Source organism: Ranitomeya variabilis, chromosome 6 (genome assembly GCF_051348905.1).
Source record: "Ranitomeya variabilis isolate aRanVar5 chromosome 6, aRanVar5.hap1, whole genome shotgun sequence".
Classification (NCBI taxonomy): Eukaryota; Metazoa; Chordata; class Amphibia; order Anura; family Dendrobatidae; genus Ranitomeya; species Ranitomeya variabilis.
The window spans coordinates 250,394,649-250,408,524 of NC_135237.1; the positions used below are offsets into that span (position 1 = coordinate 250,394,649).

The 13,876-nt window shown below is 41.7% G+C and overlaps 1 protein-coding gene across 9 annotated transcripts in view; it reads right to left on the bottom strand.

Annotated features, from left to right (window-relative positions):
- The window catches only part of LOC143782273 (synaptonemal complex protein 2-like), a 286,543-nt gene that overhangs the window by 128,086 nt on the left and 144,581 nt on the right, over positions 1–13,876 (bottom strand). For 7 of the 9 annotated variants that reach the window (XM_077269574.1, XM_077269573.1, XM_077269571.1 and 4 more), the window contains 4 exons: positions 9,365–9,506; positions 8,900–8,979; positions 8,619–8,751; positions 1,113–1,237 (listed from right to left, as the gene is read on the bottom strand). In XM_077269574.1, coding sequence (XP_077125689.1) covers positions 1,113–1,237; positions 8,619–8,751; positions 8,900–8,979; positions 9,365–9,506 — 480 coding nt within the window. The remainder of the gene's footprint in view (positions 1–1,112; positions 1,238–8,618; positions 8,752–8,899; positions 8,980–9,364; positions 9,507–13,876) is intronic. The other 2 variants (XM_077269570.1, XM_077269572.1) reach the window with 1 other exon arrangement.

The following is a 13,876-nucleotide window of genomic DNA, read 5'->3' on the forward strand; positions in this document are numbered from 1 at the left end:
CTGTGACCGAACTGTAAGAAACCACCTAAAGGAAATGGGCTTTACATACAGAAAAGCTAAACGAAAGCCATCATTAACACCTAAGCAGAAAAAAATAAGGTTACAATGGGCTAAGGAAAAGCAATCGTGGACTGTGGATGACTGGATGAAAGTCATATTCAGTGATGAATCGCGAATCTGCATTGGGCAAGGTGATGATGCTGGAACTTTTGTTTGGTGCCATTCCAATGAGATTTATAAAGATGACTGCCTGAAGAGAACTTGCACATTTCCACAGTCATTGGTGATATTGGGCTGCATTTCAGGTAAAGGCACTGGGGAGATGGCTGTCATTACATCTTCAATAAATGCACAAGTTTATGTTAATATTTTGGACACTTTTCTTATCCCATCAATTGAGAGAATGTTTGGGGATGATGAAATCATTTTTCAAGATGATAATGCATCCTGCCATAGAGCAAAAACTGTAAAAGCATTCCTTGAAAAAAGACACATAAGGTCAATGTCATGGCCTGCAAATAGTCCGGATCTCAATCCAATTGAAATTCTTTGGTGGAAGTTGAAGAAAATGGTCCATGACAAGGCTCCAACCTGCAAAGCTGATCTGTCAACAGCAATCAGAGAAAGTTGGAGCCAGGTTGATGAAGAGTACTGTTTGACACTTATTAGGTCCATGCCTGAGACGGCAAGCTGTTATAAAAGCCAGAGGTGGTGCAACAAAATACTAGTGATGTGTTGGAGTGTTTTTTTGTTTGTTTTCATGATTCCATAATTTTTTCCTCAGAATTGATTGATTCCATAATTGTTCCCCTATGCTTGGTTAAAAAAGTAACCATTACTGACTACCACATTTTTTGTTCTTGAGTTCTTTTAGTGTTTCTTATAGCCCGAAAGTTGCCATTTGAAATGACTTTAGTTTTGGCCCATGTCTGTGATCTGCTTTTTTTTTTTTTTTCTATAAAATTAAACAACTGAATGAACATCCTCCAAGGCCGGTGATTCCATAATTTTTGCCAGGGGTTGTAGCTGTATTTAGCAAGGCTGCTAAAGATGGCAAGTTTTTATAAATTACAGAACCTGTATTTCAAAATGGAAAGAAAAATATTTGTTACCATTAGTGTCTTTTTAAGGTTGGCAGTAAATGTTTCCAAAGAGGGGATGAAGCTGCATTCTGTCATCTCCGATTCACAAGTGTCTGAGTGAAAAACTTCACCTTCTAGGTCAGCTGAAGGATTCCCTGTATAGATATTAAAACAGATGTTACTTTTGCGAATGCATCATTCACAGGGACTTAAAAAGGTATTATTTATGTATTAGCATGATAGCATTGGAGGCAACATCTTCCAGCACAGGACTGGTTATTTGTTTTCTTTAAAAGACCACAATACTAAAGCTGTCATTCTTGTTTCAACAAACATTGCACAAAAATAGTACAAGGAAATATAGTAAGCTTCGAAATATAGCTCAAGTTAATCTCCACTTATGAGCCAGCTCCAGTCTCCTTTGTTTATAATTCACTAGGAAAAATCTGCTTTACTGAAAAAAAGATGTACTGCCAGCTCACTGAGCTATCAAATTACAGCTGTTTGTCTAAAGGTACCTTCACACTTAACGATATCGCTAGCGATCCGTGACGTTGCAGCGTCCTGGCTAGCGATATCGTTGAGTTTGACAGGCAGCAGCGATCAGGATCCTGCTGTGCCATCGTTGGTCGGAGCTAGGAGGCCAGCACCTTATTTCATCGCTGGATCTCCCGTAGACATCGCCGAATCGGTGTGTGTGACGCCGATCCAGCGATGTCTTCACTGGTAACCAGGGTAAATATCGGGTTACTAAGCGCAGGGCCGCGCTTAGTAACCCGATGGTTACCCTGGTTACCAGCGTAAACGTAAAAAAAAACAAACACTACATACTTACATTCCGGTGTCTGTCCCCCGGCGCTGTGCTTTCCTGCACTGCCAGCGCCGGCCGGAAAGCAGAGCACAGCGGTGACATCACCGCTGTGCTTTCCGGCTGGCGCTTACACAGTGCAGAGAAGCACAGCGCCGGGGGACAGACACCGTAATGTAAGTATGTAGTGTTTGGGTTTTTTTACGTTTACGCTGGGAACCTGGGTAAACATCGGGTTACTAAGCGCGGCCCTGCGCTTAGTAACCTGATGTTTACCCTGGTTACCAGGGGACTTCGCATAGTTGGTCGCTGGAGAGCTGTCTGTGTGACAGCTCCCCAGCGAGCACACAGCGACGCTGCAGCGATCGGGATCGTTGTCTAGATCGCTGCAGCGTCGCTAAATGTGACGGTACCTGAAGTCTGAGTGAGTAAGGAGTGCGAACACACACACACAAAGAGGGTGTGGTTGCTTTCTAGTTTGTGTTTTTACCTCATCCAAATTTGGATTCACAGCCACACTGCTTAATGTCTCTGCATAATATTATACATGCTGCTGCTAAATTTTCAACATGTGCTACAAAAAGACAGGAGACCAGTTATCTCTTATGTCTCTCTTGCTGTCTCACTTACAGAGTACAATCTACTCCCAATAGGGTTGAATTTGCATATCCATGTGAAATGTCCGTGTACTGTTTAATTTTTTTTTTCCCAGATAGCACTCGGACCCATAGAGTGCAATGCATAAAATTCACAGATCCGAGTGCGAAATCTGTAACTCAGAACATGTCCTATTCTGATCCTTGTCTGAAGATCAGTCAAGGATACATATTTGAATGCTGAAAATTTGCTTCCATCTCTCACAGTTCTGTTGCTTTGGGATCAAATTTAATACAATAATTTGACCTTCCAGGAGTCTTTTTATTGGCTAGGCAGCAAACACACTTCCAGTTGTCCACAGCATATCAAGACCATGCTTATATTTTCCATTGCAGTTTAGTAAATTCAGTCTGAACATGGATTGCTGCTGGGAGACTATAACAAACTTATCAGTCAGTCTTTACAGCCAAGCATACAATGTATGCAAACTCATCCTTTCAGCAGTGAGTTTTTCTCACCAGAACTGAATAGTTTACGTGGTTTTAAAGTAATTTCAGGCCTTTCATCGCTTGTGCACTTTCTATTCTTTGAATCACCAACTTTGACTGAATGATGCACCTCTTTAATAAGCTCTAGCACGATACACTGGTAAACAATCGTGTTACATTGTAGAAGATAAGTGCTTAAAAAAATGTAGTGACACAATTGCAATAGAGGATACACACTGTATACATTGTATTGCTTTGAAATTAGTTTTGTATGACCAACATAGTGGGCACTACAAGAACAGTATAATACGTAGCAGAGAAGTTAGTCAAATTCTGGTATCCGATTTCCTATCGAGTCGATCCATTTCCTTCCATAGCTATAAGTTAGGGCTCATTTAGGCATCCATTTTTCACATACGAGTTCTGTTAGTCATTTTAGTCATCCAAGTGGTGTCAGTTTTTCATGGATTGCGAGATAAAAGGTGGAAAAAAAATGTTTCTTAAAAATGTGAAAAAAAGGACATCTACAGTATCTCACAAAAGTGAATATACCCCTCACATTTTTGTAAATATTTTATTCCATCTTTCCATGGGACAACACTGAAGATCTGACGCTTTGATACAATGTAAAGTATTCAGTGTACAGCTTGTATAACAGTGTAAATTTGGTGTGCTCTCTAAATAACTCAACACACAGCCATTAATGTCTAAACCGCTGGTAACAAAACTGAGTACACCCTTAAGTGAAAATGTCCAAATTGTTCCCAAAGTGTCAATATTTTGTGTGGCCACCATTATTTTTAATCACTGCATTAACTCTCTTGGATATGGGCTTCACAGGTTGCCACTCTAAGACCAGGGTCACACTAGAAACACAGACGAGTGAGAGGCGCAAAAACAACGCATTGCACTTGGACCAATGTTTCTCTATGGGGCAGCTTCCATCAGCCGTATATTTCTTGGCCGTATTTTACGGGCGGAGAAAATCGCAGCATGCTGCGATTGTCAGCGTATTCCTACAAAAATACGCCAATGCAAGTCTGGGGGCGAGAAAAATACGGATTATACACGGACCATGCGTGTGAATTGCGAGAAATACGCAAGACTTTTCCAGGTGACAGGAAATGGGCCAAGCCATTATCAAGAAGCTTAGACATGGTAATTAGCTCAAAAAAACGCTGAACACATCCCGGAAGAACGCCTCCACGGAGTCATGCAGCATGCCTTCATTTATCAATGTAGAGATGCTTATTGTTCTGGTCCAAGAAAGGCCTGAGCTTTGGGACCAGAGGGATGCACATTATTCCGACCGGGCCAGAAAAGAGGCGGCATGGAGGAGAATCTGTGGGCTACTTTTTGCAGGCAGACCGTCCAAGTGAGGGACAGCAACAAATAAATAAGTCCTTAATGTTTTCTAAATCATATTAACTGCACTAAATAACACATTTTCACGGTATCCCCTTAAATCCTATTGTGTATTTTTTTATCATTATGTGTAATCTAGATAATGTCTATAACTGACACCTTACTAGCCCACATGACTATGTAAAATGTCTATAAACTTGTGGATCCTTGTGTCCTTATACATTATTATTGTCTGTCATTGCAGTGGAAGATGTTATGAGATGCTGGCGCAGCATCTGCGACCAATATAGGCCGGAATGTCAGCAGCGGGCCAGGAGTGGTTATGCAGCACCGACCAACCGGAAATACATTTATTTTGACCGTCTGGCATTTCTGGCTCCCAGTATGGATCTCAGACCGTAAGTACATACATCACACCACATTACACATGTTTTTTAGGATCATATGTCAAAATTTTTATTTTTTAATTAAAATTTCATAACAGAACTCAGTCCAACCTCACTGAGAGGGAGACAGGGTTGGATTCTGAAGCCATTATTGATCCTGTCGGGAAAGGTGAAGAGGTGGCTGGCCCATCTTCACAGCCTTCCAGTTGCATCACCCAAGCACCACCTGAACCAGCACCAGTAGCTTTAACAGGACCTGGACCAGCAGCTGCACCAGCACCCGTCAGCCTTGAAGAACCAGGCAACAGCAGCAGCCCTACTCTTCCTCGAGGCCTCCCCCAAGCCTGCTATTATATCCCGTTGTGGGCGACGAAGGCGAGAGATCCCTGCTTCTGATACCAAGAGGAATATTGACACGGAGGTTCTCAATTACCTGTCCAGGGCTGCCCAGGATGAGGGTGGGGAGGCATATTCCCGCAATCTGTCCCGATACCTCTGTCCCTTACCCCGTGAGGTGAGGCTACGTGCGCGAGGATCAATACAGATCCTGATTGATGCATGTACACCCCACAATACCCCATATGAGGTCTTTGAGTTCTTGGAGAGGTAGCAGCTGTCACCCCGTAACCTGCTGAGACTTCAACCAAACCCAGAAGTGCATGCTCAACATGGATCTGACGCACCTCTTCCACGGGTGCCTACACCTCAACCCATTCCCCCCCCAAAACCAACCATGGCCACAACAGGCCCAAATGGCATCCTATAACCAACCTGCCCAATATGGCCACTTGTACAGACCCAGTGTTGGAGGCTAGTGGACGACATGGCCATATTGGGGGGTATGAGTCACGTGGGTTCCAGAATCCCCGGGAGTTTCATCTCCATTTTCCATATGGTCACTTTGCCACTCAACAATCTGACCCTGGCTACAACATACAGCATGGCCAAGATTATACACCCACACAGGATGAAGACCAATTTGGACAACAAAGCCAGCAAGAGAGGCTGGACTCCCACCATCATCTCCACCAACATTCCAAAATCTCCAATTTTGGGGGGTATTTGATTTTGCTGCTGCTAAATAATGTTTGTTTTATTGTTATGTTTAACAACATTTAAAAAATGGGTATGGCCAAATTTCTATGGCCACAAAAGCCATTTGACTTCAATATAGTTTTGCTCAAAAAATATTATGTTCTGATTTTATACAAAAAAGTTTGAAATGCCACTTTTTGTCTCTTCTTACAATAATTAATACAAGATACAAAATGAAAAACCAAACCATCTATTACATAAATCAATTGAACACACCCAACAACTTAAATGAAAAAAGTATATTTAGATACACAAACATTTTAATCTTATAACCTAGATACAGCATGCTCTTGCCAGAGAGTAGCACCTGAGGTGTCACAAAATAATTAGTGAAAATATCACGTCCTTTCAGTCCGGAAAGCGGACGACACTGAGGAATCACATGTGGTCTAGGCCTACCCACATTGCCCAACACACCTTCAGCACCATCAGATGATGAGCATTCATGAACTCGGGTGAAGTTATGTAGGACCACAAATGCTTTGATGACCTCATTTACGTTGGCTTCCCTCAGCTGAATGGCTGACTGGAGGACCCGCCATTTAGCGCAAAGAATACCAAAGGCGTGCTCCACCAGACGCCGTGCGCGTGATAGGCGCAAGTTAAAGATCCTACTCCGGTGGTCTAGGTTTCGACGCAGCTATGGCCTCATTACATGCCTGGTTAATTGAAAGTAAATAGCAAAGCCACTAGAGACTCAAGGTCTACAAAAATTCAATTTTCAACAGCAGAAAAAAAAGGCAGCAACACTTACCTGCCCAGATCTTGGAACAAATGCACTGCAGGGTGCAGCCAGCCCATAAAGTTATGTTAGCAACACAGGTGCAAAATACCAGATCAACAGCCACTCTCCATATACCCACTCCTGGAGGGGGTGACTGCCCAGTATAAAAGTGCACAATAAAGGCCCATATAGGGCGTTGTTCACACAATGGTACTGCATAGTAAAAATAAAAATCTGATTAATAAGCAGACAAACTACAAGAGCAACAAATGTACCATATAGGAATCCGGCAGCTGTCAGTCACATGACCAGTCTATTATGTGTATGCATGAGCTAATATATACTGCCAGGGGGTGGGCTTACTGTTGGCTGGGGATTTATCAGGCTGCCAATTTAGCTTACAAATACTGAGGTAAAAATACTGACCAAATAACGTGTGAACGAGGTCTAATACAGGAGGAGATGACATACAGATATATACTATATACAGGAGGAGATGACACACAGGTATATACTATTTACAGGGGAGATGACACACAGGTATATACTATATACAGGAGGAGATGACACACAGATATATACTATATACAGGAGAGATGACACACAGGTATATACTATATAGAGGAGATGACATACAGGTACATACTACATACAGGAGGAGATGACATACAGGTATATACTATATACAGGAGGAGATGACACACAGGTATATACTATATACAGGAGCAGATTACCTACAGGTATATAGTATATACAGGAGAAGATGACATACAGGTATATGCTATGTATAGGAGGAGATGACATACAGGTATATACTATATACAAGAGATGACACACAGATATATACTATATATAGGTGAGATGACACACAGGTATATACTATATACAGGAGGAGATTACATACAGGTATATACTATATATAGGAGGAGATGACATACAGGTATATACTATATACAGGGGAGATGACACACAGCAGGTATATACTATATACAGGGGAGATGACATACAGGTATATACTATATACTGGAGATGACATACAGGTGTATACTATATATAAGGGAGATGACAAACATGTATATACTGAGGTGAAAATGAGAGGTGTGAGGTGAAAATGAAAAGGTGTGAGTGCAAAATGAGAGGAGTGAGGGAAAATAGTGGAGTGATCGGAAAATGACAGATGTGAGGTCGAAATGACAAGTGTTAGGGGGGAATGAGAGGAGTGAGGGGGAAAATAAGAGGAGTGAGGGGGAAAATGAGAGGTGTGAGGGAGAAAATGAGAGATGTGAGGGGGAAAATGAAAGATGTGATGGGGAAAATGAGAGGCGTGATGGGAAAATAAGAGAAGTGAGGTGCTATAACTAACCACAGATATTTACTATGCCCAGGCAACGCCGGGCTCTTCAGCTAGTTAATAATAAATTAACAGCAGCTGGTAAGCAGAACTAGATAAGACATTTAGAGACACATCATCAACATAGAGTATGGGGAGGAGGAAAACATACCGAAATGTAAGAAGACGCTCCTCAGCAGATATACATTTATGCATCCTGGTGTCCTGAAAGGTGATCCCAGGGCGCACTGTCTCCAACAGAATATCAAAGGTGGCAATACTCATGCGACAATATTAAAACTTGTCAGGATGTGTTCGCAGAGGTGCATAGAGACGGTGGAAATGGCCTTTAGCGGGGCGTTGCCTTAAAAGCGGATGGACCCACATTTGTCTCCTCTTCCTGGGATCCACTATCACTGGGTATGGCTGCCCAAAGCGGCGTAACAAAATCCAGTTGTATAGGACTCGCTCAGTTGTAACACTAATGAGTCACATGACACTGGGGAGAGAAAATGGCTAATTGGGCACATGTTGGCCATGTTCACTTAGGAGTGTACTCACTTTGGTTGCCAGAGATTTATACATTAATTGCTGTGTGTTGAGTTATTTAGAGAGCGCACCAAATTTACACTGTTATACAAGCTGCACACTGACTACTTTACATTGTATCAAAGTGTCAGATCTTCAGTGTTGTCCTATAAAAAGATATAATAAATTTACTAAAATGTGAGGGGTGTACTCACTTTTGTGAAATACTATATATGTGGAGGAAAAACAGAGACTTGCAGAACACTGGTTATTTAGGGGAAAAAAAATACCCATCTGGTCTTCATTGCTTCCAATATCCATTTTACTGGCAGTGTCACTTGGCTTCGCCTGAAAATGAATAAATATATATTGAAATGTATGATACTACATCTATGTGTACTTTACCAAAACAACCTTACAGGACCATAATCTACACACTTAGATTAGATATTAAAGACATTTTATTATACAAAATATCGTAAGACTAAAAACTTACCCCTTCTAACTGGTCAACAAAAGAATCATCTACTAGAGGATCCATGGTGTCCTGATCCAGGTCAGACAAATATACAGTGCCTGAAAAAGTTTAGCATTAACTGCATTTTAGAGCAATTATACCAACACAAATGTATCACTCTGCAAACATCTTATGCATTCATAGAAAGCTGCTAATCAGTGGTGTCGGCGGGATTATACACGGCTCAGCATTAGGGAACTGCTAGATCTGCAGCTGAGAAATCAGTGACTAACAAAATTACAACATGCAGACCAAGAAGTGACGCATCACAGGAATCATGGTCTCTGCCCCTACATTGTGCTGCTCTCGGATTACATAATATCTGATAATGTATTCCCTTTAGTAGTCTACAGACCAAATGCATTGTCCAGAAGAACATATATGCAATGTGCTGTTTTTGACTTTTTAATCAAATTAATTTTTTTTAATGCAATGCATACCCACCTGAGGTTTGTGGATGGAAATTGTGAGGAGTTAGCAGGACTGAAACACCGGGCAGGTTTAACTCAGAGAATGACAGACTTTTTGCCACACCTCTTTTTTGTTTATTGTCACTTTTCATTTCTTTATCTTTTGACAATTTAGCCTTTAAATATAAAAGAATTAAATAAAAGTGAAAAATGGAACACTGTTCCTTACATATAGAGCTGTGAGATACATGCCTCAGCATTTCGTTGTGTAGTACGAAAATACATCAGGTCTAATCCCAAGTTTGGAAATGGCCCTTTTGCAATTTCTTACACAAAAAAAAAAGTTACGGTAAATTATTTAATTCTTGCTTCAAAAACTTTATGGTCCTCAGCTTCTTAGGGCTGCTTAAAAATACAAACAGAAACCTTATTCAGATAGATGTATACAGAGGTGTTTTAGTGAATCCATCCTAATGTTTGGAACCGTAATGTTATGTTAAGGGTATTTGCACACGATGCGAAAAACGTTTCCGCAGCTGCGGATCCGCAGCAGTTTCCCATGAGTTTACATTACAATGTAAACCTATGGGAAACAAAAAACGCTGTGCACATGCTGCGGAAAAAACCGCGCGGAAACGCATCGGTTTACATTCCGCAGCATGTCACTTCTTTCTGCGGATTCCGCAGCGGTTTTACAGCTGCTCCTATAGAAAACCGCAGTTGTAAAACCGCAGTGAAATCTGCAGAAAAACCACGGTAAATCCGCGATAAATCTGCAGCAAAAACGCAGCGTTTTTGCCCTGCAGATGTATCAAATCCACTGCGGAAAAATCCGCAGTGGACCATTCTACGTGTGCACATAGCTAACACGTCACGTTCTTGCTATGTAATTTTTCCACACAAGTTTTTTATGCAGTATTTTTCCTGCCAATAGAAACCTTTTCAATGCAGAAATGTCTGCGGGAAATACTTCTAGTGTGCACATACCCTAAAACCAGCAAGAAGTACAAAAATAAATGATCAAATCTATGCACGTCAGGACAGACCTCATCCACACAATTTCTTTAAAAAGGAGCTCTTCCAAAACTTGGCATTTTTATATGGAAAATGCTGTGACCCTTCAAAACTATAAGTGCAGAGGAGTCTGAGGAAACCAGATCGTGCTGCAACTTTCCAGATTTTTTTTTTTTAGTTTGCCATACTTTTCTTCAAAATACATAGCTGGCACTTTCTATGATGCTGGTGCCATCATCACCCTATCCAATGATTGCAGTAAACAAAAGTGAGAATTTTTAGGCTAAGTGCACACGTTGCAGAATTGCAGCGGAAATTTCCGCAACTCCTGCCGCGGGTATATCGCATGCGGAATTGGCATGCATATTCCCGCAGAAAACTAGCGTTTTGCAAGCATAATTAGCTTACAGAATGCTAGCGTTTTCCAAACGATCTGTAGCATCGCTTGGAAAACTGACAGCTTGGTCACACTTGTCAAACATAGTGTTTGACAAGTGTGACCAACTTTTTACTATTGATGCAGCCTATGCCGCATCAATAGTAAAAGATAGAATGTTAAAAATAATAAAAAAAATGGTTATACTCACCTTCCGCAAACAGCCGATCTCCTCAGCGGCTTCCGTTCCTATAGATGGTGTGTGTGCAGGACCTTCGATGACGTCGCGGTCACGTGACCGCGACGTCATCGCAGGTTCTTCACACACACCATCTATAGGAACGGAAGCGGGCACGTGCACCGCTGAGAGGCGGGAGGACTCCGGGGCCATCAGAGGGTGAGTATATCACGATTTTTTATTTTAATTCTTTTTTTTTTAACAATTATATGGTGCCAAGTCCGTGGAGGAGAGTCTCCTCTCCTCCACCCTGGGTACCAACCACACATGATCTGCTTACTTCCCGCATGGGGGGCACAGCCCCATGCGGGAAGTAAGCAGATCAATGCATGCGGATTGCATTCTATTAAATAGGATGCTTAATGTGAGCGTTTTTTTCGCGTTTTTATAGCGAAAAAACGCGAAAAATCTGCTACGTGTGCACACAGCCTTACTCTGAGCCACTGCCAGTTCATAAACAAGGAAGCCGTATGCTAGCACCAGGCTCTTAAAATGCTGTAATTGTTTCTGCATTCACAGGAAGTCTGATCATATGGCTAGCCACATGATTCTACAGATGACCAGCCACTTGCAGCTCCTCATGGGCAATGCAGGAAAGACAGAAAAAGGTGAGTAGGTACAAGGGATGTAGGTCCAGGACTAGCTATATGGCCATGGATCCACATGGTAGGCAGAGCCAGATGGGCATAAACAGTTGGTACAGGCCACATGCCTAGCTAATGATAGTGTTTTTTTGTTCACGTGTATTAACCACCATAGAAAAGGAAAGATACATTGCCAGAGAAGAAAAATACAAAATGCATATATGTATCTGGCAAATTAGCTGGAGAAAGCCTTTATGAAAATCTGGACCAGAAGAACCCAAAGCCATTATGTCTAGCAAATCAGCCCCATAGTGTGTGATTAAAAGACCATGAACGCCGCCACAGTGCTTAGCAGGTCCAAACGTCCTACATTGTTTGTAGCATGCGAAAAGTAGAGAACCACTAAATATGCAGAGGGATCAGTTGTTAGATTTCAACATTTTGGATCCCTTTGTTATCAGGAGGGAAAGGTTCTATCCTACACCCCTTTCCATTTTCCGAACACCTGCATGCTTACAGGGACTCGGTTTGAACAGTCACTCATTTTATTTACCTTCCCACCTGCTTGTTTCCGATCAATCTGCACTTCCCCTCTTCTTTGATTGACAGCTCTGGCTTCATAGAACCAGAGAAGGGTGAAGATAGATGGAAACCAAGCAGATGTATATAAATGATTGGCCCCACCATGAAGAACAGAGCGCCTGTACTTGGTTTGAACAATCATTCTTTCTGTGCCGACAGTCCCGTAAATAACATTAGGTCATCATATTGAAGATTTAATTTTTTTTTTTTTAAAAAGAAAATGTTGCATTAGCACCAAATCTTTCAATTTAGCAAGAAGTATCACAAAAAGGTGGACCCAAAAGTTTGTTACCTACTTTCTTCTGAGTGTAGTGACACTTCACAAAAGTTCTGTTTTGACACATGGCAGGGCTCAGAAGGGAAGAAGCGACATTTTGTATTTGGAATATAAATTTGGTTGGAATAGATTCCAAACACCATGTCGCATTTGCAGAGCCCATCCGCTAAAGTATAAAAACAACAAAAACCCCCACATGTGACCCCACTTTGTAAACTAGACCCATCAAAATACAGTTTTAGCACCAAATGTATAATTTACACAGGAGGTACTAGGAGAAAATTTACCCCATAATTTGCTAAAAAATTTATTCCTAACACAGTGATGCCTCATATGTGATCAAAAACTAAATGTTTGCACACATGGCAAAACTTAACAGCAAAAAGCACTGTTTCATTTTTGCAAATCAAATTTGGATATTTGCAGAGTCTCAGAGGTGTCAAAAATGCAGAACCACCCACAAGCCACCCCATATGGCAAACTAAACTCCATAAGGCATTCATCTATTTGTGTGATGAGCATTTTTAACTCACAAACTACATCATAGAATTTTATAAGACTGAGTCGTGAAAACGAAAAAACGTAGGGCTTTCGCTGAAATTTAACTTTAGTCTCAGCATTATATTTCACACAAGGGGTTATCAGTAAAAATTGCATAACAAATTGTCCTATGTGATCGGATGGGAAAGAGCGCTACTTGGGTTTTAGAACGCAAATTTCTTTTTTACAGACTGTGGGTGCCATTAGCCGAGCTCCTGCCCATACATTGTGCCCCCATGTATTGCAGCGCCCCCGCACATTGTGCTCAGATTGTGCTTCTGGAGATACGCACCCTGTATATTGTAAAGTGCTCTCTATGCTACAAGAATGCCAAATTTGTGACTGCTTCCTGCGGTTTAAGCACAGTGGGGGTCAGAAGAAGGGGGCATTTGGATTTGGGAATGCTGAAGTCACTGTATTTTATTTGAGGGGGTGGGAGCCTTTGTTCCACCAGTAAAATGGGAACTCCCTATATTTCCAGTGACAGATAAAAGACCTGAGTGGGGGCAGATTTTTGCGGGATAAATTAGGGTTTCTGTTGGTAACATTTTGGTGTACATACATTTTTTAGGGCTGTCAGTATAAGGCGGAGTTACGTTCTTTTTTTCTATGCAGAGCACTTACGTCGGGGTTTTGTGCAAATACAACAATGTGATTCAAACGGAACGACTCACTTTAATAAGGCAAATGAAGTCACTTTGGAGTCTGTTTGGCGTCTCTTCCAGTGGTATCCATCATTTTAGGCATCCAAAGACTCCCAGAACTGTATTCGACCAGACTTGTGAGCAGAAAAAATGCCCATTGTAGTCCCGGCATGGATAGCAGTGAGTATTTCGACAGCTGTCCTCAGCTTGTAAGCTGTGCATGACGTCCGTGCCATGCGCTGCTTGCAACCATAAAGCAGCTGCTGGCATCAGAACAAGACGCTGCGAGGG